This window comes from Maylandia zebra, linkage group LG17 (genome assembly GCF_041146795.1).
Source record: "Maylandia zebra isolate NMK-2024a linkage group LG17, Mzebra_GT3a, whole genome shotgun sequence".
Classification (NCBI taxonomy): domain Eukaryota; kingdom Metazoa; phylum Chordata; class Actinopteri; order Cichliformes; family Cichlidae; genus Maylandia; species Maylandia zebra.
Window position 1 is genome coordinate 23,201,462 of NC_135183.1, and position 24,856 is coordinate 23,226,317.

Sequence of the window (24,856 nt, forward strand, 5' to 3'; positions counted from 1 at the left end):
TTTTTTAAAGACTCGAAAGGACTTGAAATTCAAAATTTCAGACTTGTGACTTTACTTGGACTTTTACACCAGTGACTTGAGACTCGACTCTGACTTGCCTGACATTACTTGAGACTTGACTTGAGACTTGAGGATAAAGACTTGAGACTTACTTGAGACTTGCAAAACAATGACTTGGTCCCACCTCTGCTGGTTAGAGTTGCATGGATCGCAGATTTATCCGTTTTTTGTGAATATAAGCTGCTGACTGGTGAGCAGAATTTTCAGCTTGGTACGTTAGTGTTCATCAGTTAATCATAAAACATATTTAGTGCTTATAACAAATATATTATGCTAAATAAAGACAGATTTTTCCACAATGTATATGATAGTAAGAGTTAGTAAACCTCTATTAAAGTCTCCCTCTGCAGTCTGTTGTTTCTTAGATTCAGCATTGAAACTGAATTTAAAACAAAACATAGATGACATTCTGTCGCCTCATCAACCACCAAGATCTCACTGCCTACAGACATTCAGTAACTCTCATTGGATAATGTTAATAAATATCTTTCACTAAATATGAACGTTTTCTACCTGTCCTTGTTTAAATTATGAAAGAAGTTATTATGCCTGAGAATCTCTAGAATGTCGAATACTTTCCACTAAACAGTTGTCTTCTACTTTGGTTAGTTTTTTTAACAACCATTTAAAAAACATATTTTGCTTTTGTTTTATTTTTTACTGCAATTCCTGTAGAGTAGCTTTTATAGTGTTAATTCAGTATGTGCTACAAAATAAAAGCCTTTCCTTTACATTAGGTTTGTGGGCATTTTATTTTGAATTGTTCCAATCATGGCACTTCAAAGGAACAGCGCATCACAGGAACAGCCTGTGATGTCACAGTGCACATTCTACTGGAAAACCCTATAAATAGGGGAGACGTTCAACCGACTTTAGTGGATCTCGGATGGCAGAAACACAAAGCAACCTGGTTGTTAAAACAAAGACAAGGCGGACGCAGAGAAACGCAGATGCACACGCTGACGCATCTACAATGGCAGAAGCAAAAATAGAAATGGTCATCACACCAAAACCTGAGGTTGATAAAGCCGCACAACCAAATACTAAAAAGTCTCCTGTGGCACAACCACCAAAGGAAACGGTTGTGAAACCAAAGAAACAAAAAAAGCAAAAACAGAAAAGAGTGGCTGAAGAACCAAGAAGAGCAATTACTCGGGCATATGCCCGGGCTCTTCTTGAAGCTCAAAACAGCACGGCTGATGGAGCAAACCCAAAAAATGAAGAAATGCTCCCCATTTCAAATGCAAAGGAGGACATGGAGAGAGAGAGAAATGGGACGAACCCCAGCAGACAAAACCCTGTGCCTAATGGAGGGACTTGGGAGTATCAACCCATTCCCACATTTAGACCCCCGTTTAATCCCTGGCACGAGATTGCTGCTCTCAGACACCAACTGGAAGCCTCCCAATACCATCAGAACGACCTTTACGGTAAAATGGTAGGTGCAAACAAGAGGGCCTCTTATCACCAGCTTCAGGTGAACAAACTTCGTGAAGAAATTCACGAGAACGAGCAAAATCACGAGGAAACGATCAAAGGCCTCATAGAGCAGCTGGAAGAGGCTTCTAGTAATAAGCCCTATGACATCAGTGAGACAGACACTCTCGCAAGTGACAATGAAGCTATGGTCATATTGGATGAGGTGATTGCTACCCTGCAGGACCAAATCAGCCACCCTACCACAGAGCAGTGTGTGGAGTCTGCCACTCCAACCACAGAGGCTTCACACACTGACTCTGTAGGACTGAAGTCCTCTAAGGAGGCTGAATTTGAGCTCAAATGTAGGATTCAGCAAGAGCAGATTGAGATGCTCCAGAAACAGCTCCTAGCAGCTCAAAATCAGCTTGAAGAGCAGGCCGTTAAACATAGGCAGGAGCAGGAGACACTCAACCTGGAAATCAGTGACCTGAAATCCCAGCTCTGCCCCAACAAGGCCCTTCATGATTTGAAGCTAGAGTCTCCGGAGCGAGAGCTGAAAGGGGCCAAAGCTTCCTCACTTAAAATCCCACAGCAGCACAAAGAACAAAATTCCACTGCTGCAAATGAAATGCACAAATTTGAGCTTCCGAAAGAAAACGAGACTGGACAACAGGAGAAGATGGAAAAAGAGGACTCACGGCCATCCACTGCAAGGTCTCTGCAGGAGCCTCAGAAAGAAAAAGACACCACAGAACAACAGAAGATAGAAAAAGAAGAGTCAGCTGCATTTTCTGTACAGGAATCTTTGCAAAGTGTACAAGACAAACAGAAAATGCTCAATGTCAAGGTGGCTGAACTCAAGACTGAAGTTAAGAGCCTGCCAGAGATTCCGCCAAGTAAGAAGAAGAACAAGAAGAAGCGGAACTGTGCGCGTCCCCAATTTCACATAATTGGTGTCAACATCAAGTCCTAAAAATCATATTTATATACAACTAAATTGTCAGTGAACATTTGAACCCCTCTTGGTCAAGACAGAAGGCCACCCCTTCCTGAGCCCGGTTCTGTCAGAGGTTTCTCCCTATTAAGAGGGAGTTTTTCCTCTCCACTGTCGCCAAGTGCTTGCTCATAGGGGATTTGGGGGCTTTTTTTTAACACCAACCACTGAAAAGTTCACTGACATCAAATTTAAGACTCAGCAAATATGGAAATAGTAATTCGTCATCAAGTGAGGAATCATCCATTTAAAACATGTTTGCTGAGTCATATTTAGTTGTATATAAATATGATTTCTGTCACACTAAGGCCAATCACAGACTAATTTGGACAATTGGTAAAAAATAAATAAATTGAAAAAATTGAAAAGAAGTAGTTGTGTCATTGTTTCGTGTAGATTTCAAATAACATGCCATTTTATGTCAACATATTTCTGTTACATTTGTAGTGCTCGTGGTTTTATATTCTTATGATCCTGTTTGTTTGATGAGTATATCCTTCTGCCTTGCTTCACATATTTACTGCTGCTTGGCTAGCTTTAGTCATGCTAGCATCAGCACGGGTAGAAACAGATACACATCAGAGACATCACATGTAGCTTGTGTTTATGTTCAGAGTGACACCTGATTTAAAAGCAGGCAGCAAAGCACTGAGCAGCATATCAGTCAGCACAGAAAACAAATGCCATAAATGTCATCAATTAGGCTGGAATAGTTTGTTTCTAGTGGCTTCTATCAGAGGTGTGGACTCGAGTCACATGACTTGGACTCGAGTCAGACTCGAGTCATTAATTTTATGACTTTAGACTTGACTTGAAAAAATGTTGTAAGACTTGTGACTTGACTTAGACTTTTACACCAATGACCTGGGACTTGAATTGGACTTGAACCGGTTTACTTGAAAAGACTTGATATTTCACTCCAAATATAAAATGTAACATGCATATAGAGATTGAAAATGTGATGTCATTCTGGGGTAGAACCACAAAGGATTCTGGGAACTCGTGGCAAGAGGTACTAGCGCACGCAGGCTTTTAATTGAAATCAGTTATACAGCGATAAAAAGAAACACAAAAAATGGCAAGAAGCTGTTGTATTATTAACTGCAATAGCCGGTCACATGACAGCCACGGGAAGCCGACGGGTAAAGAAATCGGTTGTTATCGGATTACGTCGTTGAAGAGAAATTGTTCGAGCCATGTTTCCGAAGTAACAAAGAGGCGACGGATGGCCTGGATCGCAGCCATTCAAAGATCAAATATAACGTCCCAGAACACTCCAGCTCACATGTTAGTCTGCTCCAAGCATTTCCACAAAGGTCAGTCTTCTGTTGTAGTGAATGCGTCATTTTCATAACATAACTGGTGATATAGGTTACAAGCAAGTCTGACGCTGAACAGAAATTGTCGCGCTATGCTCCTTTGTTTATTGTGCATAAATAGTGAATTGTCCTGACACAATATTGTGTTTCGCTTCTGTTATTATGGTACATTGACAAAAACATACTTTTATTCACAGGATAAAACAGTTGTTTTGTATCACTAATTGCCCAGTACGATTACAGCATACAGTATTATTGTCACTGCTACATTTCTGTAACGCGTACCAGAAATTATTTCCACTACTAATTAATTACCGTTGAGCTCAAAGGTCCTATTAATAAACGGTTAAGGAATGTGTATTTATGACGACGATTTGTGAGACTGGTAAACTTATGATACGTACGATGGTCTTTCGTTCTACACGGTGCATTTCAAGGTCCTGCACCCATCCGTCGGTAAACTGTACCTGGGCTTGTTGCAGTGACCTGAAGTTACTAAACTTCATGAGTGTGTGCACTCACTCCAAGAACCGTATGATTATAAATATGCATATAAATATGCTACGATGAGATAGCTGACTTCATCTAACTAGCAAATGTTGTCCAGGCTACGTTGGTGATGCAGTTTTTTTTTAATGTGTATGATATTTTTGTCATGCGATTTTAAAGCCAGGCCTACAAGCGCATCCAAGAATAACATGCAGCTTATCTCAGAACTGTCAGTGAAAATTATTCTTGGAGCTAGGTTTAATTGAGCTGCATTTTAAAGAGGTGCAATTTCACAATTTGTGTATATTTTCTAAGTTCACTATTTTGTCATGTGTTGAGAAAAACACAGATTTAAAAATTACATGGTCTAATATTTACATTTAGCATAACTGCAACATTCTTTTTTCGTTTTTTTTTAAAGACTCGAAAGGACTTGAAATTCAAAATTTCTGACTTGTGACTTTACTTGGACTTTTACACCAGTGACTTGAGACTCGACTCTGACTTGCCTGACATTACTTGAGACTTGACTTGAGACTTGAGGATAAAGAAGACTTGAGACTTACTTGAGACTTGCAAAACAATGACTTGGTCCCACCTCTGCTTTTTAGCTACTGTTGTTTAAAAATATTTTGCATTAGTGCAAAATTTAGTTTTCTCTGTTATATAGATACCGTGGTTGTATTTGTGAGGTGCATCAGATCAGACTACTGCTACAGTAATGCAGTCATATGGACATACAGTTAGGTCTGTAAATTACAGTTTCTGTAGTTTTGCTTCTGTACTCCACCACAATGCAGTGGGCAAATCAGCAATCTGGTACATTATTAAAAAAGAATGAATGCACTAACCATGGTATTATTTCCATGGTTAATAAAACAATTTTACAACATCTAACCAAGTCATGAAAACTCCCGAATAGGAAGGTGTAGCATTGCCACAGTTTACAAGAGATGTCTTCATGAATGTAAATACGGATGTTTACAGCAAGGTGCAAACCCCTGTTTACACTTAAGAACAAGAAGGCCAAATTAGACTTTGCCAGAAAACATCTAAAGAGCCTGCACAGGTCTTAAAAACATTCTTTGGACACATGAGACCAAGATTAACTTATACCAGAAAACAAGTGAAACAGCCCATGATCCCAAGTAAATCACATCATCTGTCAAACATGGTAGAAACAGTATTACGGCATGGGCATATATGGCTACCAGTGGAACTGTGTCATTATTGTTTTTTTGATGATGTGATTACTGATAGACAAAGCAAGATCTCTGCTCAGACTCAGTCAAATATTGGAAAACTGATCAGATGATGGTTCACAGTGCAAATAGATAATGACCCAAAGCACAGCGCAAAAGCAACCCAAGAGTTCTTCAGTGGCCAAGTGCGTCAACTCATCTTAATCCAACAGCAGCTTTTCAGTTACTGGAAACAAAACTGAGGGCAGAGAGACCCACAAACATGTAGCAGCTGAAAGGAAATTGCAGTAAAGAACTGGCAGAACATCTCAAGTGAACAAACAGCATTTGTCTATTTGATTAAAACCCTGGCGCTGAAGCTGAAAGCCTGCAAGCTGAGCAGCTAAGAAGGGATGCCATGAAAGTTTGCATTCCGTCCTGCTGTCACAAGAATGTGTCTCATTATTGGGAGATGGAGGCATTCTTTGATGTCAAATGTAGTTTGGAAGAATTACATTTTATTTGTGGATTTTACTTGAGCAACTGATTTTTGGGAAAGTGAGATGTACACTGAGTTTATGCCAGGCAAATGGCAAGTGGTTCCATTTTATTATCTCTAGGTATCTCCAAAACTGGGCAGCTGACTCCAAAACAATCTTGATGTATAAAATGGCACTGAGTAAACTTTGCCTTTAAAGACAGGAAAACATCAGGGTAGGGATGTGCACACCTCATCCTCCATCAGGTTTTAATTTTCATTCATATCCACTCCCTGAACTGAATTGTTTGTATTCCCCAGAGGGTGAAGCAGCACTTCAGAGCAACAATGACAAGGTCACAGATCTCCCGGATCTCTGGAGAGTTTGTCTGCCACATCGGTTAGTGCTTTATTATTAGCTCCAGGACAATTAGGTGGGCTGGAGAGGGGTTAGCGTGAACACTTCTTTCTCTGTCATCCAGAGCTTTGGATGGGCGGTAACACTCCCTCAGCTGCTCCCTCGATGCCATAGAGGGGCTAAAAATACCAGACAAAAACAAAAACGACACAACAACCCACACAGCAGAGCAGAGGAAGCAAGAGAAAGGGACAGAGATGTTGGCACAGTGTGAGAAAGGAGACCTCCTGATCCAACTTTTGTTTTGGTGTTTGTGATCTTTACAACTGGAAGAAAAAAACAAAAATGTTTAGGACATTTCTTTATGACTAGTTAATTCACTGGTTATTTATGCCTATAAAATGCCCAAAAGAGTTAAACATGGCACCCAGAGCCCAGTTCTGTATGTTCAGTTGGTTGTTTTCTAGGAATGAACAACAGCCCCAAACTGAAACTGTAAAAAAACAAGAAAAAAGATTTACATAAAAAAAATGTGGTCAAAATAATTCATTTGGGCTTTTAAAAAAACATTTTTTACTTTTTCAGTATCAAATTTTTTTAGGATTTCGGTATCAAATCACTTTTTCAAAGGTATACAACTTTTGACTGCGATTTAGCTACATCGTTTTTAAATTCTTCTTTTTTTCTCATTAGTTCCCATGATGACAGAATTTCAAGAAACTTTTACTAAAAACATAAAACCTACAGTTTAAAAAAAGTGAGGAGTCTGAATACTTTCTGAAGCCACTGTATGTACTTTAGCTTTCATGTGAAGACGACAGACAAAGCAGGACAGCAATTGTTGTACAGCTGAATAACTGTTATTTGAACATTCATTCATCTACATGTCATGTTATGGTTCTTAAATGAATGTTGTGCATGGTACCTGAATGTGTCATAAAGTGCAGGAAGACTGGGGACAAATGCAGACTGCAGAGACAAGCTAGCAGTTTAAAACAAAAGAAACAAGCCTTTATTGTGGCATATAATCTCCAAAAAATCAAAAGACACTGGAGAAACCATGTGGAATATAGTAAGAGTTAATGAGGCAGGAAACCAGGCAAACTATAAATACACATGAGATAACGAGGGAAGCGGAAACAGGAGGGAACCTAAACACAGCTGAACATAATTAAGGTAAATGACATACAGTAAGTAAAGCAAGACAATATACAAGGGAGACAAGCTAATGAGAAGTAAAACACGAAGTAGCTCAGCACAGACAGCAGACCTACACAGCAAATGTGTACAAGAATACTAGTGGAGGCTGCAGTAACATTAACCAAAATACAAAGAATCAGATATAAATGATCTATAGACACTAACAGAAACTATATTTTAAAAGAAACCAGTCAAGAAATGCCTACACAATATACTTAACACATAAATAAAGATAGAAAACTAAAAAGCACGTCTGAACTCTGGAAGGCAACTGCTGTGTGATCACAGCCAAACACACTGTCAGTTAATCATTGTTCTATTAAAAAAAACAGACATGAATTTCTTTTGTTTGCTTTTGCTACAGTGACAAAGCAATTAAGCTGGGATTAAAACTACACCGTTACCAGTTGCAGTGGAAAATTCACATCAGGAGTAGCTGAATTCATTATTTTCCCTGTGTTATTAGCCTGTGGCGCTTAGCCTCAGCACACACTTCACTCAGGCTTTTATTTTGTGAGCTTAGACACAAAATTAGCATCCTGAACCATCCTGCTGGAGTCTCTGCTGTGCAGCAGCATGTTCTTCGGCTCTTCACTCAGCATTGGACACGGTTTGACGTCTCCAGCTGCAGCCATTAACTGCCACACCTGCAGCCAGTCAGAGTGGGAGGGCATAAATAATTTTTTTTTCTGAAACAAGCTGCCGGAGGGCAGAAAAAAAATCTGGGAGCAAAGAAAGCTGGCAAAGAAATACAACAACTTTTGGTCAATAAAATATCCGACACAGGTCTGGAAATGAGTCAGAAATACTCTACAAGAAAGCAAATAACCACAATTCTAAAAAGTCCATTTTGTGAAAAGCTCCGTTTAAATCACGGCTACATCATTAATCCTGATCAGTGGATCAATTGTGTCTTCCTAAATGAGATCAAATCATCAAATAGACCCTCAGCAGCACCATTAGTCGCCACATCTGTACTTCATTCAGTCACTGAGGTTTTTCTGCGACTCCACTAGGTTTATTGGACTTAATGAAGAGAAGGAGAGTAGTGTAAAACAGGCGAAAGCGTAGAGGTGGGTGGGTGGGCAGCAGATGTGAAGCTGCTGGAGCCTCCCGGTCGCTGCGACAGGAAGTCAGCAGCTGGAGACGTCCATCAGAGTGAGGGAGAGGGCATTAGTGAGGTCACGTGACTGGCTGGATGAGGGCGAGGCGAGCCTGTTTGCAGAGATAATTAGTCCACATGGCATTCAGCCTCTAATCTGACTCACAGAGGGAGAAACTCAAAGGAAGAGAAACTGAGAAAAACAGAGAGTCGAGGTCTAAAGTCAAACATGAACAGTTGTCTTTCTGACGTACTGGAGGGAGACCAGTTTGGACGGGTTAGTGTTCAGGGGTCACCGCAGGACCCACATCAGCAAAATCAGCAACAGGCCACGTATGAATGAGCACAAATGAACATGATGCCTGCGGGACAGTTGACCAGTTTTGGCTTGAATTGTGCCCACGCTGCGAAAACACTCCTGGTTATTCCTCTGGCTGCATGTGAAAAACAAAAAAATCTTGTTTTTAGACAATAAGACAGAAAAGTACAACATTATAAACCTTTAATATTGGCTGAGATGATGGCAGGTTTAAATGTAAACCTCAAGTGACTGAGTAGGATCATTAACAACCCCAAAGGAAAGTGTTTTATGACTCTTTGTGTTTTTCATAAATCTGTGGTCAGAAGTTACAACCACTCATCAGTGGCTTAGTCTGCATAGCTGGCAATAAGCTGGACTTGTTCCCGGTGGGTGATGGGCTCTGCCAGGGCTCCCCTTTGTCACGATTCAATTCATAACTTTTACCGACAGAATTTCTAGGCGTAGCCGAGTGGCAGAAGGCTTTCACCTGGGTGGTCTCAGGATATCATCTCTGCTTTTTGCGGATGATGTGGTTCTGCTGGCTTGATCGGGTGATGGCCTCCAGCTTGCCTTGGAACGGTTCGCAGCCGAGTGTGAAGCGGTGGGACTGAGAATCAGCACCTCCAAATCTGAGGCCATGGTCCTCAGTCGGAAAAAGGGTGGAGTGCCGACTCCAGGTCAGGGACGAGTTTCTGCCCCAATTAAGGGGGGATTGAGTATCTCGGGGTCTTTTTCACAAGTGACGGGAGAAGGGAGGGGAAACAGACAGACGGATTGGTGCTGCGGCTGCAGTGATGTGGACGCTGTACGCTGTACGTGCAGTGGTGAAGAGAGAGCTGAGTGAAAAAGCGAAGCTTTCAGTTTACCAGTTGATCTACATCCCTATCCTCACCTATAGCCATGAGCTGTTTGTAATGACCGAAAGAACGAGATTGCGGATACAAGCGGCAGAAATGAGCTTCCTCCGAAGGGTGGCTGGCCTCTCCCTTAGAGATAGGATGAGGAGTTTAGCCGTAATGGGAGGCAGACCCAGGACATGCTGGAGAGATTATATTCTCCAGCTTGTCCAGGGGAATACAGGGAGAGAGAGGTCATGGCTTCTCTGCTTAGGCTGCTGCCCCCGTGACCCAGCCCCGGATAAGCGGAGGAAGATGGATGGATTTGATCTAATTCACATCTCCACTAATATTTGGATAAATGTCCTTTAGCGAGTTGCACACTGAGTAGACACTTTTGGTATCCATCAACAAACTTCTGGCATAACTTTCGCTCACGTTTGACCAATCCTCTCTGGAGAATTGGTACTTGCTTGGACTGATCAGTACCATTGTTGTGAGTACTGAGTGCTGTCAAACAAATCTTTTTTATGTTGGCAAAGAGAAACTACCAATTGTAGTCTGGATTATCAAGACTAACAAAAGGTTAATGGGTTATGTCCTTTGCAGAACCTTCAGCACCACAGAATTTTTAAGTGAGTGCATGTATATATTTAAGCCTGTATGCATACTTTTGACCCTGTATGGATTAGAGAAAATCCAATATAAATCGAAACGTACCTAACTTGTTTTTTTTAAGTTATTAAAGATGCTGTGCAATCATTCCACATTAAAAAGACTGCCATGACATTCATGTTTGAAATTTCTGAGCACAACTGTAGCTGTACTGTTTCTTTTATCTATGACTGATATTTTAAACTTATTATCCTCATGGGATTAATTATGGCTGGAAGGATTCATGAAGCATCTGCCTCACGGCTAATTTCTAACCAAATAAGAACAATGCCAATAAATGCCTTTTAATTATGATCGGAAGATAGAATAAACAGTAAAAACTTCCTATGGTTGCCACAATATCTATTACACATTTTACAGTTAAGAAAATGTTCACAAACACGTTGTCCAAAATCTCCCTTCACAAAACAAACAGACCTCACTTCAGCTGTTCTAGCAATGAAAAACACTCGCTGTCAAACGAGGCAGAGCAGCAGGCTGCATCGTGTATGATGGACCGACTCTTTATGGGATACTGAAGCCTGCTGTCTTCATTGGATTAGATTACATTAAATCCAGAAACATGCCAATTCACATACTCGCAGTCTGTTAACAAGCAATCGGTGGATCGAGATGAGAAGCGTGCTGAGAGCACAACGGAGGAAATTTGGCTCACGTAGCATTTTTTTGAAGACATAGCACAGCACAGCAATACACAGTGTGTATTTCATGAGCTGTTCAAAGTCTGACACAACGTGCCCTTAAGATAGAAATATTAAAAAAGGTATTAGTGTTACTTTATTTTTGGATGATGATCCATTGGATGATGCTGCCCTTGATGTTTGGCAAATGTAAACAGAAATCCAGGAACTAATTGTAATAAGTCAGTATTTTTAGTCTATATTTGGCCAAATAAAGCCATTGCAACTCAATTAGCAGCTCCTGTTTTTAATTGTGGGATATAAAAGCTACAACTAAACATTTATTTAATGGGACTGTGGTTTGTTTTTTGAGTCTTACTCACTAAAGCGTTCAAAGCTCACACACATTCGTACAGCGCTTTATCGCACACACTCACACTTCTTTTTGTCTGCAGCAGCTGTGTTGCTTTTAGTTTGTATTACCTGCTGAACCTCCACATATTTTCCTAATATTATACTTTTATCTTGATTTTGTAAATTCCAGTGCTTTGCTGGCAGCAGACCTGTCTGTGCTTGTGATTGGGAAGATGCTGCCAGTGTCACCTCTTTGCTGTAAACACCTGTGGATTAGGAAAGTCTGGGTTAACTTATTAAGTTGATAAGCACTTCTGTGGTGAGCCTGATTGGTGAAGCCAGATAAGAAAAAGATATCCCTGATGTGTTGAACTTGCTTTGAAGGCACTGCTAACTAGTAAAGCTTTAACCCAAGTGCAGTTGCGAAAACCATCAAGCGCTACGATGAAACTGGCTCACACGAGGAAAGAAGGAAGAAGGAATTCCAAGAGTCACCTCTGTTGCTGAGGTTAAATTCATCTGAGTCACCAGCCTCAGAAATCACAGCTTAACAGCACCTCAGATCAGAGCCCAGATAAATGGCACACAGAGATCCAGCAGAAGACACATCTCTGCATCAACTGTTCAGTGGAGACTGCAAAAATCAGGCCTTTATGGTCACACAGCTACTAAGAAACCACTACTAAGAAAAAGCAAAAAGCAAAAGAAATTTGTTTGGGCCAAGAAACACAAGGAATGAACATTAGACCAGTGGAAGTCTGTGCTTTGGTCTGATGAGTCCAAATTTGAAATTTGTGGTTCCACCCGCCCTGTCTTTGTGCAACACAGAAAAGGTGAACAGATGGTCTCTACATGCATGGTTCCCACCGTGAAGCATGGAGGAAGAAGTGTGATGGTGTGTGGGTGCTTTGCTGATGACACTGTTGAGGATTTATTCGAAACTGAAGGCACACTGAACCAGCACGGCTACCACAGCATCCTGCAGCGACATGCCATCCCATCCAGTTCGCGTTTAGTTAGACCATCATTTATTTTTCAACAGGACAATGACCCTGAACACACCACTAGGCTGTGTAAGGGCTGTTTGACCAAGAAAGAGAGTGATGGAGTGCTGCGCCAGACGGCCTGGCCTCCACAGTCACCTGACCTAAACTCAATCGAGATGATTTGGGATGAGGTGAACCACAGAGTGAAGGCAAAAGGGCCAACAAGTGCTCAGCATCTCTGGGAACTCCTTCAAGACTGGTGGAAAACCATTTCAGGTGACGACGAAGCTCATTGAGAGAAAGCCAAGAGTGTGCAAAGCAGTAATGAAAGCAAACGGTGGCTATTTTAAAGAATCTAAATTATAAAACATGTTTTTAGTTATTTCACACTTTTTTGTTTGCTAAATAATTCCATATGTGTTCATTCATAGTTTTGATGCCTTTAGGGAGAATCTACAATGTAAATAGTCATAAAGAAAAATCATTCAATGAGACAGTGTGTCAAAACTTTAGAGTGGTAGAAAGTGTGTCCTGCAATGTAAAATGTAGCATTTACCCTAAACTGTAAAACAGCAAATGCAGATTGCTGGTAGCATCCTGCTGCAAAATGTGATTTACTTACACCAGCTGACCCCAGAGCAGTTAGAGGGTCAACAGAAACAGACTTTAACCATCAAAGGACATATGGAGAAGCTAATCGCTAAAATTAGATTGTGTTCAGTGTTTCTGTGAGTCAGTCCAAAGAGAGCGCCGAAGATCTCAACAAATGAACCTTTAATCAAACTCAGACTGTCTTCTGCAAACTGCTGGAGTCTGACATTTAAGTCTTTTTCTTTGTGTGCTGAATAAAAATATTCTGGTATGCCACCAGACCTAATAATAAATTTAATTAAAATACAATTTTTGTTATCCTCCACATGCCATTTCTATCCATTTAACAAGCTACGTGTGTCATATTTGTCAAAGAGTATAATTGCCAAAATTAATGATTTATGGAACAACAAACACAGAAAGAGAAAACCAAAGTTAGCATTGGAGAACAAAAAACAATTACAGAGCATGTCCAGTGTGAATAACCCTGTTTTATGAGACATAAAGAAGAGTGGGGAGATTATGTCATGCCCAGAAAGAGGAAAGAGAAGAGGTTAGGGAAGAAAAGAAAATTGAAAGCAAATAGTCAAAAAGGTAATGGAAGAAAACAGGAGCTGGGATGAGGAGAAAGAGTGGGATAAATGGAAAGATAATGGAAAATGAAAGGAATATACTGTATAAGATATGATTACATGTAAGGAAAAGGATAAAAAGAAACAGGAGATGTACAGTAAAGAGAGAAAAGGACAACAATAAGACGAGGGAGGGGACAGAAAGAAAGGAAAGGATGGGAGAGATAAGGGAAGGAAAAGGGGAGATGAGAGGAAATGAAAGGGGGGAACAACAAGGAGGAGACATTTAAAGAGGAGCTGCTCAGCCACAGCTGGAGCTCAGCGAGGAATGAATGGGCTAGATTGAACTCTGTGACACGAGTAGTGATTACTAGTTTGAAGTGTGCTGTTTTTGCAGCTCGGCAGTGAAGCCCAGCAGGCCGAGACCAATCTATGGACACAACAGAACACTGCAGAAAACTTGTTTCATTTCAAGTATGTGCTGATTTTTTTTAAAGGTGAATAAATGCTCGCTGAGCTCTTTGAGCTGACAGGCAGGCAAACAGACTCCTGGATGGTCCGCAGAGGCGATGGACTGAAGTGCCACTCAAACGTGATGGCAGATCAAACAGAGTGAGACCACAGACATGTCCAGACATGACACGACATTATTACTACTGTGTTAAGGTTAGACAGCAGCCTCTCCGGGGCCCCGAAGCCTCCTCTTATTTGTTTTTAGTTGTCGTGTTTCCATCTGTCCTCTTCTTGCTTTGCAATCCAGAAAATCGTCCTTGTCTTCATTTATATTGTGCTCAGGAATACTTTAACAGCAGAGATGGTGTGTGCATGTTCATCAGAGCAGAACATCAAATAATACCCAGTAATGTGGAAAATAAACAGGCAAGCGAATAGCAGCGTCATAACTCCTGTGTCATATCAGGAGTGAAACGGAGACAATCGCAGCAGCTGGATGGCGTTTCTTCACAGAAACAAGGTCAGCTTTTGCTGCTGATCGCTCGTACATGTTCCAAAACAAATCATACATCCAGTTCTTGTTTATTTTCTTGAACTGTATAGTTCATGTCAATTTATTCTCCAGCTCCTCGTTTGAAATTTAAACTTTAATCTGGGTTGGGTCCCAGACAGAAGAATGGCTGATTGTTTAGGTGATCGTTTGTCCATTTTGTTCATTTATCCAGTCGGTCTGTTTCAGAGACAATCACAGGTGCAAATGTTCACTTTAAATGCGTCAGAATACCTTCGATACCAACAAGTGAATCTCTGACAGCCCCAGCCGTTGGATGGTCACATATGATCATCTTATCAGGGTTTTTCCTTGCCAAGGATCTGGGAGGTGGACTACACATGACTTGCAACAGAGGAAAATGTGTCAGTGACTCATTGTTCGATGGCTGTTATTGAATCACTTACGTACACGTTGATGAGTTTTATAGATCGTGCCGTTGATTGATCACAAGAGAAAGGAGGCTGATTATATAAATTCTCACTGGTAGAACACAAAGTTGTTAATGTTGACCTCGCAGTCATTTAGATGTTGCCGACTAAATCTGAGGATTTTTGTTAAAGAGCAGCGGAGAACTTGAGAAGTTAATGTGCTGTGTTAACCTAATCTGCCACTTGTAGTCACGTTATTTTGAAGTTACGTTTTTGGCAACGACATTGTTTTTTTTCTTTGGTAATTTTTGTTCTATGCAACACTAGAGAGGACATTAAATCAAACAAATAATTTTAATTTGCAGGATTTAGCCAAAGTTTTGCATTACATACATTTTTCATTTTTATACAGTCCCTATCTTCAGAGACTTCAAGATAACTGGGCAAACTAACATATATGCTTTCTAAATATAAGGATTGTTTTTTTTAAATACTTGGATTCAATGACTGGACGTCACCAAATGCCGTGTCTCCTCCCTTGAGATGCTCTGCCAGGCCTTTGTTTCAGCCACGTTCAGCTGCTGCTTGTTTGTGAGTGTCTCTACCTTCAGTTTTGTCTTCAGTGGCTGAAAAGCTGCTCTGCTGGGCTGAGATCAGGTGACCGACTTAGCCATTGAAGAATATCCCATTTCTTTGTCGTGAGAAACTCTCGGGTTGCTTTTGCAGTTTTGCAGCATTTGGCTGAATCTGAGCCGAGAGTATCGGTAGTCACATCATTAATAAACACTCGTGAGTCGGTTCCACTGACAGCGATGTCATAACGTTGGCTCCACCGCGTTTGACAGATAATGTTGTAGGCTTCAGATCATGAGCTGCTTCTCTCGTTCCGCATTTTTCTCTCTCTATTATTCTGGTACAAGTTAATCTTGGTTTCAGGTTTTCAAAGAATGTTTTTCAGAGCTGCGCTGGCTCTTTTAAATGCTTTCTGGCAAAGTCTAATCTGGCCTTTCTGTCCTTGAGCATAACCAGTGTTTATGTGCATTTGTTGCAAACCTTCTTCTAGATTTTTAAAAAATTGCTTAATTTGTCAGGACATGTGAGCTAAGAAATTACACCGCATCCCACAAGATGAATCGCCTGTGCAGGAGTGACTGAAGTTGCCAAACGTCACTTCCTATAGAGGTTCAATGCCTGCAGGTCTGTTAACCATATTAAGAATGAGGTACAAGATACAAGATGCAAGATGGTGTGTGTGACAGGTTGTAGAGGTCCCAGGTTGTTTGACAGAGTATTACAATGCTTTTGATAACAGCAGGGAGACAGCTGGCGATGTGCTTTATAGGCTTGGCATTTACCCAGAATGCTCAAACTGCGACTTTACAGCTCGACAGATGCCACTGCTGGTTGGCGAGACAGTTATCCAGTCAGTCTGTTTCAGAGGCAATCTGATGACTTTTCACGGGTCCAAATGTCCACTTCAAATGCTTCAGGATGCCTACGATACCAGTGACTGGATCCCTAACAGTCCCAGCTGTTAGGTGCTAATAGCATGTTAGCAGGCCAAACATTCTTTTTATTTTGGTCACATAATATTATCTTATTTGTTTTTTTTTCCCTAGCCGAGCAGCAAAAACAGTCCACATACAGTAAAAGCAACAAGTCTGTGCATTTTCCTCTTATTCCTCATCATTTCATTAGCAACATTTCTATGAAACCCAAATTATTAACAAATTATTCTATGACAGCCTGGCCAGAGGTTTGTTTTTTTGTTGCTGTTGTTTTTTCATTAAGTGTGATTAGAACATTATAGGAACATCTCTTAATATCCTGCTGATTTTAGTGTTCATCCAACTCATTTGTGCTTTATTAATGCAGTGACTCTGCTGGTGTTAAGTGGCCTGCTCTTTTAAAAGCGTACTTTCTGGAAGTCTGTACCCAGGCTCTGTACTGCTGGAAGAACAATGTGATTATGGAGCAACAGGCAGCTTAAATAGAATTTTCTCCTCATGTGATCCAGAAAAAACAGCCACATGTTGTGTTTCTAAAGCAACAGAAATCAGGCTTTTCAATATCCATCTGTGGAGGCTGTGTTTTAAAATGCAGTTTCAAACATGAGGAACTTTTTCAGAACATTTTCTTTTATTAAGATTACTTAAAAGAGTGTTTATTAGACGAAAAAAAAAGGCCACTAGGTTTGTGTATCAAATAAAAGCCTCTTGCATTAAGCCTTTTATGTCCGCTGACAGTGATGACTTGAAAGCATTAGTATCCTCCTTGAATTGCCTTTCATGTCTTAATAATACGACCTTCATCTCAGCTAGTTGGGACAGCGTTTCACTTTTTCACTGAAGATAAAGTTTTATTCTGCCATGTGAGGAGAATTTTTGCACAAGTCGAGGAACGTGTCAGGCTACATTTCACTGTGTGTTATACTTGTATAACTATGCATGTGACAAATAAAGAACCTTGAACCTTGAACTTGAACCTTTAACTCTCAAACATCTAAGAACTCAACCCTAACCATAACTCTAACTCTAACTCCAGGTAGACAGAATATGTCATTTTTGTTTTTATTAAACTGTTCTCTCAGACACAAAGAAAACAATCATTTTAACAGTTCCAGATTCAAAAAGACTTCACTTTCCAAATGAAGTCTTTTTTCCTTTTTAAAACTTGGGTTAGGGTTGAGTTCTTAAGCCTCTGAGGGTTAACCTTTTTGTTAATGGCACAGTGATTTCTGGAAGTGTTCTTGAGGTCATGCAGTCATTTCCATGACTGTTTTTAATGCGGTGCTGTTTTTAATCAACATTCATAACAAAAGAAATAGTGGATCAATAAAAGTCCACAGGTAAAGTCTGACAATACCGGACTTAAAAATTATTCCTGTGACTCATCTACTGGGAACAAAACCCCTTCATGTTATATCCACGTGGGCCAAACCATGAGAGTTGGATTATTTTATAACTCATATATATAAAGCTTAAAGATAGAGGTGAGGACACTTTGATTTAAGACTGTTTCTCTTTCAAACAGATAGCTGTTTTCAGCATGTGTCCCTCTGCATTGTAACTATGAAGTATGAGGACAGTCAGCTGTAAACGGTGATGCTTGTAGATGACGTAGATATTAGCTGTGTGCACTTCTCAAGGAAGTTAAAACAAGTCAGATATCAACAGTATAACTTTCATTTCGTTTTGATATTGACATGCACTGATAAACCAGAAATGAAACTGTTTTTGCATGCTGCATTCTCATGTACGTTGTGGGATTTTTTGGGTTGTGGCTAGGGATGGGTACCGGTGTCCGGTGCCATGATGGCACCGGTTCTGACATAAACGGTAGTAACCAGACCGAAAAGCAGCGCAGATTTCGGTGCTTTATTTCGGTGCTTTTTTTTCCTGAGCTGTGATACACTTTAGATTCTAGCCAATCATTTTACGTTTCCGAGGATAGTAGGCGGGGCCAGGTACGTACGTTCTGTTAGAGCAGAGCTACAGATTAAAAATGTCCAAGGCGAAGCGGTCAAAAGTATGGCTGTACTTCATAGCAAAATTTGCAAACTCAGCAGCAACAAGTGCTTTAAGCTGATACTGTGATACTGTCAAAGGAGGTAACACCTCGAATCCGATGAAACACCTGGCGACGCATAGCGTTTTTTTTTAAAAGCCCAGAAATGCGCCGTATTTGATAGCTTGCTGCGAGACCTCACACCGAGCACATCTACTGCGGGTGGGTTGCCTGTTATGCAACATCCCCCAAAAACACGAAGAGGAGAGTCCTGGCCCCTAGCCCTGCCAGTGTAGCAGAAATGATGACGGATGATGGTGGTGGCAGCAGCCGTTCTTCTCTGCGTGAGTAGCTAATTTACGTTGAGTAGGCTAACCACGTTATTACATTAATGCATGTAAGGTGAACTAGCAAACATCATCATAGCTACATGCGGCTGTCCTCTTGTTTGATGGCAGATACTCCCTTCACCCTGGCTAAAAAGGCTAAAATGACCAAAGAAAAAGTGGAAAACAGTTAAACATGAGAGGTTTAGGACAAAGTTTGTGTTTTTTCCATTGATTAAGCACTGCTTCCAGCCAAGAGTGATACCATATATGCCCCATAGCTGCAGAAAAGGCTAACATTGTTATATTTTTACAAAAAACAGCTGAACATGAGAGGTTTTTGGACCAATTTTGTGTTCTCCATTCTTTAAGCACCGGTTTGAGCACCGTTTGAGCACCGGCACCGTTTCAAAAGTACCGATTTGGCACCGGTATCGGATAAAACCTAAATGATACCCATCCCTAGTTGTGGCTATGAAATCTGAGCTCTGTTTTAACAAAGGTTCCAGAGTGTGAACCATCAGTATGCAAACATGCATGTGAAATATTTGGATGAACTATCAGTGGGCAAAAGTGATTCATTTCATGAGCATAAATTACTCATTTGCAATGCAAAATATTAAAAAGCAGCCTGTTTCATATGCACAAGTGATCTCTTTCTCGGCTCTTTTCTGGAGGCATCAGAAGAAGTCGTGTTTCAGTTTCTGATCTGAACAACACCTCATATATATACTAATTCACACATCAGCAGCTGTACATCTCTGGCTCATCTTGTTCTTTTCTTTTTGCCTAAACAGGAAGCAGGCCTATTTTTTCCTAACAAATATATTTTAAACTACATACATTATATACTAGCTGTTTGCACTAACGCTCAGTACACAGTGGTCTGACTAATTTATTTGTAGAGTTACAGGGTGTTTTTCTTTCTCCTTATATGCACACTACACACTATGTGCAATTTTCAAAAGGTCTGTACTGAGAAAAACTCCTGTATAAGACCTATCTGTCCTCTGCATTTCTTTCTAGCAACCTCACAGCATCGTGCAGCGTCGCCTGCTGGAGGGAAACATCACGCGACTCAGAGGTGAGGGCCGGGACCTCAGCACCAGGGTTCGCTCCCCACTGGCCGACACCAAGGACGGACCCGCTGACACCGAGGAGAGGAGCGAGAGCACGGCTGACGACTCCACAGAGGAGAGGGAGTCTTTTGAGGAAAGTGAAAGGAGCCTACGGTCGGATGAGGAGGACGACAGCAGCGAGGCCGGAGCCAGACAGACAGCTGAGAAGCCCGAGGGCGGGGAGAGCTCGCCTGTCCTAACTGCTCTCATCATTCAGTGCAAGGTACTGAACCCTGCGTACTCAATCTACGCTCACCCACATTCGGTGCTCTGCTGAAACAAACTGAAAACAAAAGAGGAGACAAAGACCACACTACTCTGCTCCCATGACTCATCATTCAAAGCCTTCATTTACTTTCTCTTTACAACATATCAAAAGCTCTGCAGGACCCACAGACACCACTGAGTCACAGTGATTAAATAAGTCTAACCTGGTCAACACATCTGCATGCGCCCAAAACAGATTCAGCATATAAAAGAAAAAGTGCGCAGGGGCTTAAAAGTGTGGAGGATAAAATGATGGAGAGAAAGACAAAAAATGGTATAAAATCTTCAGCAGCAGGTTACCCAAACTTGTGTTTAACCAACATGGTAAGAAACAGATAACTCTCCACCTGGGGGCTAGTTTTTCCACTTGTACCCAACACTGGCCCTTGTAAAGCATAATTTGTAGTCCTAGGTTGAGTCATCAAAGAGCCTATGCCACTGTTTCATTTATACTCTCATTTTTCAGTGGTTCAGTGGTGGGTCTACAGTGTTTTCAGGAGGAAAACTGAGGTCATTGTGTTGATACTACCTACAACATTAACATAGTGGATAAGCTATATACTATTAGATTTTAACTCACTGGACAAGAAGCCTGTGCTAATCAGTGGACAGAATTTAGCACCATCTCATCATGGACATTATTATTAGCAAGGGCGTAGATTTGGTTTTGGCATTGGTGGGGACTGATGATTCAACCACCGAACTCTGCCCCGTTTCTTTTATTTCCTCCTTTTTGTCTTTGCTTCTTGATAAAAAAGGAGAAATATACTTGCCTACATATGCTATTCTACATGCTTTTAAACCATTTAAAATTACAATTAATAGTTTTATATAATGTTAAATTACAATTAAAAAAGTATTTTAGACTTTAGTTTATATTCCATATAAATCGGGTATCATACAAAAATAAAAATAGCTTCAAATACAATAATGACCCGCCAAGTCATCATCCAATTTCACCTGTGATCTTGTATCACCATTACTCTCTGAGCTTTGTGTTGGTTCTTCTGTCACCTGACAAATAGGACATACATGACAATAAGAATAAAATGTGTAGCTGCTTCAGTGTTTCTGTCAATTTGTGCAGATCTGGACTCATCAGTAATGTTTGTAGCATGAGTGCATTTTTAAAACCATTTGTGCAAACTGCACTACAAGGTGGAATATTTGCAAAATCATGACTACTTTGTGATATTTTGTCTCAAAAATTAACCCTATGAATATGTCAGCACATTAGGATGAAATTATTGTGTCACCAACATTTTAACGTTAGACATATAATTTTAACAGCCTCTGTAAAATAATATCCTGGCTTGCTCGAGGCTGCCGTTTTCTCTGACAGTTTCAAACAAAATTAGAAATCCTACTCTGAGACTGAGACAACTAATACTGCTGCCTGTTGTGCAGTTAGTTTACAAAACACGTTATTCATGGTTACATACAATTTTAGACTGATGTGGGCCAAAGCCTAGCATAGCATGTAACGGTTTTATGACGGACACATTTTATGAGTGAACTTGACTTTAAGTGACTTACAGGTTTCTTTGAAAAATACTTCCTTATATCCAGGTTCTTCCTTTGTGCTGCCATCCTGCTCTCCTCCTTGCAGGTCCTTGCAGTGCAGGCTTGCCGCTGCTAAAACTAAACAGAGCTCCCTGAAAGGCACAGCCAATCACATTGGCCATATTTGTCACATGAGGTAGGACTCCGGTAGAGAACGTTCTGCACCGCTGGGTGAATGAGACGTTGACATATCGTCTTTTTTTTTTATTTCTATCGGTTTTGTTTTTCTTTACTCGGAGAGATCAAATTATTGGTGGGGACAATTCAATAACCGCTGGATATTGGTGGGGACATGTCCCTTCCATCTTTGCCAAATCTACACCCTTGATTATTAGAAGGCACAGCATACATTTTCATTGCTATGCAGATGATACCCAGCTTTACCTATCCATCGAGCCTGATGACACACACTGATTAGTTAAACTCCAGGAATGTCTTAAAGACATAAAGGGCTGGATGGCGTCTAATTTCCTGTTTCTGAATTCAGATAAAACTGAGTTTGCTGCACTCGGCCCTATAAATCCTAACATCTTATTTACAAGTCAATATTTTGGTTAAACCACCTTTATTCTTCAGCCTGAACTCTTTCAGGCAGCTTTACTCTCATTTTTTAAGTAGTCTTCAGTTATACAGTTCTCCAGGCTATGACTTCAGACAATCCCACACTGCTTCAATAATACCAAGGACGAAGCTCTGATTGAGGCTAATCCATGACTTTGTTCCATTGTGTTTTTTTCTATCCATGTTTGTTTTTACTGCATTGGCAGTGTGTTTAGGATCCTTTGTCACGTGGAAAAATGATCAAAACTTAAAATAGATTTTTTTCCTAAGTTTTTTGTTTTCTGTATACACAACAGTGGTTTATCTCTTGAGTTAGGTGCATTTTTTAAAATTATTTTTTAGACCAAGTAAAATTAATCTGGCCAGGTACAAGGACTGGACTGAAAATTAGTGAAAGACCCTGAGAAAGCCTGAAGAACTGTTGCTCAAGACCACTTAAAGAAATTACAAGAAAGTCCGGCTCGTTTAGAAGCAAAACATAAAGAAAGAGCGGCTTCTCAAAACTTTTACAGCGTCTTCTAGCTTGAGTGCCATAGCCATCATAGACTGGAAACAACTGAAAGGCACAGTAACACACTACGGGATTTATTGTTCCTTCTAGTTTAATTGTAGTAACACATGCGGCAGAATATTTCATACTTTGTCTATAACCGTTGGCTTGATACTATAATATTTTGCCCTTTTGAATTTGAATTTTGGAGAATTGTGGCCATGCATAACACCAAGGACATAACTGTATTTTATCCTTTGAAAGAAATCAATACAGAGATCAAACAGCTTCTCATCCCTGTGGGAGAATATCACACAGTTTCTCTAAGTCCACTTTTTCAGTGGATTCAGCGTTTTCACCCATTACTCGGTGTGCGTTTGCTGGGTTTTATCATCAACTTATTAAATGCAAAGTGTTCTTTAGTTACTTGTTTGGCTGCTATTTTTAAACCTCAGGGATGGGGAGGGATTATTGCACTACCGGCCTGAGACAAAAGAGCAGGTTTGTGGGTCTGCTGATAAGCCAGTGAGGACAAAGAAGCCTTGCTCAGTCAGCTCGGTCTGCATAGACTGAGAGGGATCAAAACAAGGTAAATGGAAAATCAACGTGTTTACTTCCAAATGGGGGAATATCCTCGGGTCAAGTAGATAAGGTATTGACTTATAAAGGAGATAACGAGGAGAGAAGGACAAGAGAACACTGGATGTTTGAAAATATGTCCAATATCTAAAACAGAAAGACTCTCTTTTCATGACATTAAAATACTGACTCCTTATTTACAAGATACAATTTAAAAAATGCAGGATGTTGTGTTCCTGTGAACTTGTACTGAGTATTTTTAGTTGTACTTTTATTTAAAACATCAGCAAATTATAGAAACTAACCATTCGAGTGTTTTTAAATGCCTTATTTTCTCAAGCTGACTGTCCTAGATTTGTAAGAGAGATGAAACAGATGACTATATTTCAGATTGTTGATGACTGGAAATTGCCCAAAGATTCTGCTACTAAAGCTTTACTTGATCTGAAAGTAAATCTGTTTATAAATACACCGAGAATCTTTGATATATATCTGCATCTTATGGTGGAAAATACCTAAAAAGAGCCTGATGCTCACTTATGGGGGTGGTGCCAGCACATTGCTTCTGCCATATGTTCTGTATGTACCTCATTAATCCAGTACTTTGCTTTCTTTCCATAAACATGGACATGTTGCATGAAATCACCTCAGAGGATGCTGAATGGGAAGAGGCCTTTGCAGACTGCAGTTCTAATAAACCATTACAATCTGCTGGCAAAAGATGAAACATGTCTTTGTGACATGAGGCGCCCTGCAGGCAGCAGGGCACCCGTGAGATAAAGAAAAGTACAAATGTCAGTGGAAATTGGGCCAAAAGACGCCTGCTTGCATTGCTACTGTAAAACTCTGGATTTAAAATCAGATAAGGAAATGTACTTAAATGCCCTTTTTGGTGGGTATAGGATGCAACTTTGTTCATATAAATCTATGTAATAATATAAATCTATCGCCAGGTGAGTTAGGTTAGCATAAATACTACAAGAAAATACAAAAAAGCGCTTAAAGTGGACTACAAGCAGCTGAGAAAATATGAGATAAAACAGGCTGTCAATGTTAATTAGGGCAAACCTCACATTAGCATGTAACATGTACTTTCAGGACAAAAGTTTGATGATTAAAAGACTATATTGATACATTGGGAATTCACTCATTTGCATTTTTGTTGGGCACATAATAACATGATATTTTTCTTATTTTATTCTTGCATGTATAAACATTTATGCATTTATCAGATGTGTTAGCTGACCCAAGCTGCTAAGCTAGCTACTGTTAAGCTACAGTAGCCTTTTTAACTGCTGGCTTATTACACCATTGCAAAAAGTAAGTCTGTGAAATTTCTTCCCTCCTGGATATTCCACCATCAACTTTAAATGGTATTGTTGCAAAGTAGCACCTCAGTAATTAAACAGTAGATCATGTACAGTGAGGGGTTTCACAGTGTTGAGGTGCACACAGTGTATAAAAGCCACCCGCATTCTGCCTACTCAGTAACTGCAAACTTTCTGTGGCATTAATATCAGCATAAGGAATTGTGCT

General features: G+C 40.3%; 1 protein-coding gene across 1 annotated transcript in view; it reads left to right on the forward strand.

Annotated features, from left to right (window-relative positions):
- nrip2 (nuclear receptor interacting protein 2) overlaps nt 1-24,856 on the forward strand; it is a 57,220-nt gene that overhangs the window by 22,803 nt on the left and 9,561 nt on the right. Inside the window, exon 2 of the mRNA XM_076875800.1 lies at nt 19,769-20,083. Within this exon, the coding sequence (XP_076731915.1) occupies nt 19,769-20,083 (315 nt within the window). The remainder of the gene's footprint in view (nt 1-19,768; nt 20,084-24,856) is intronic.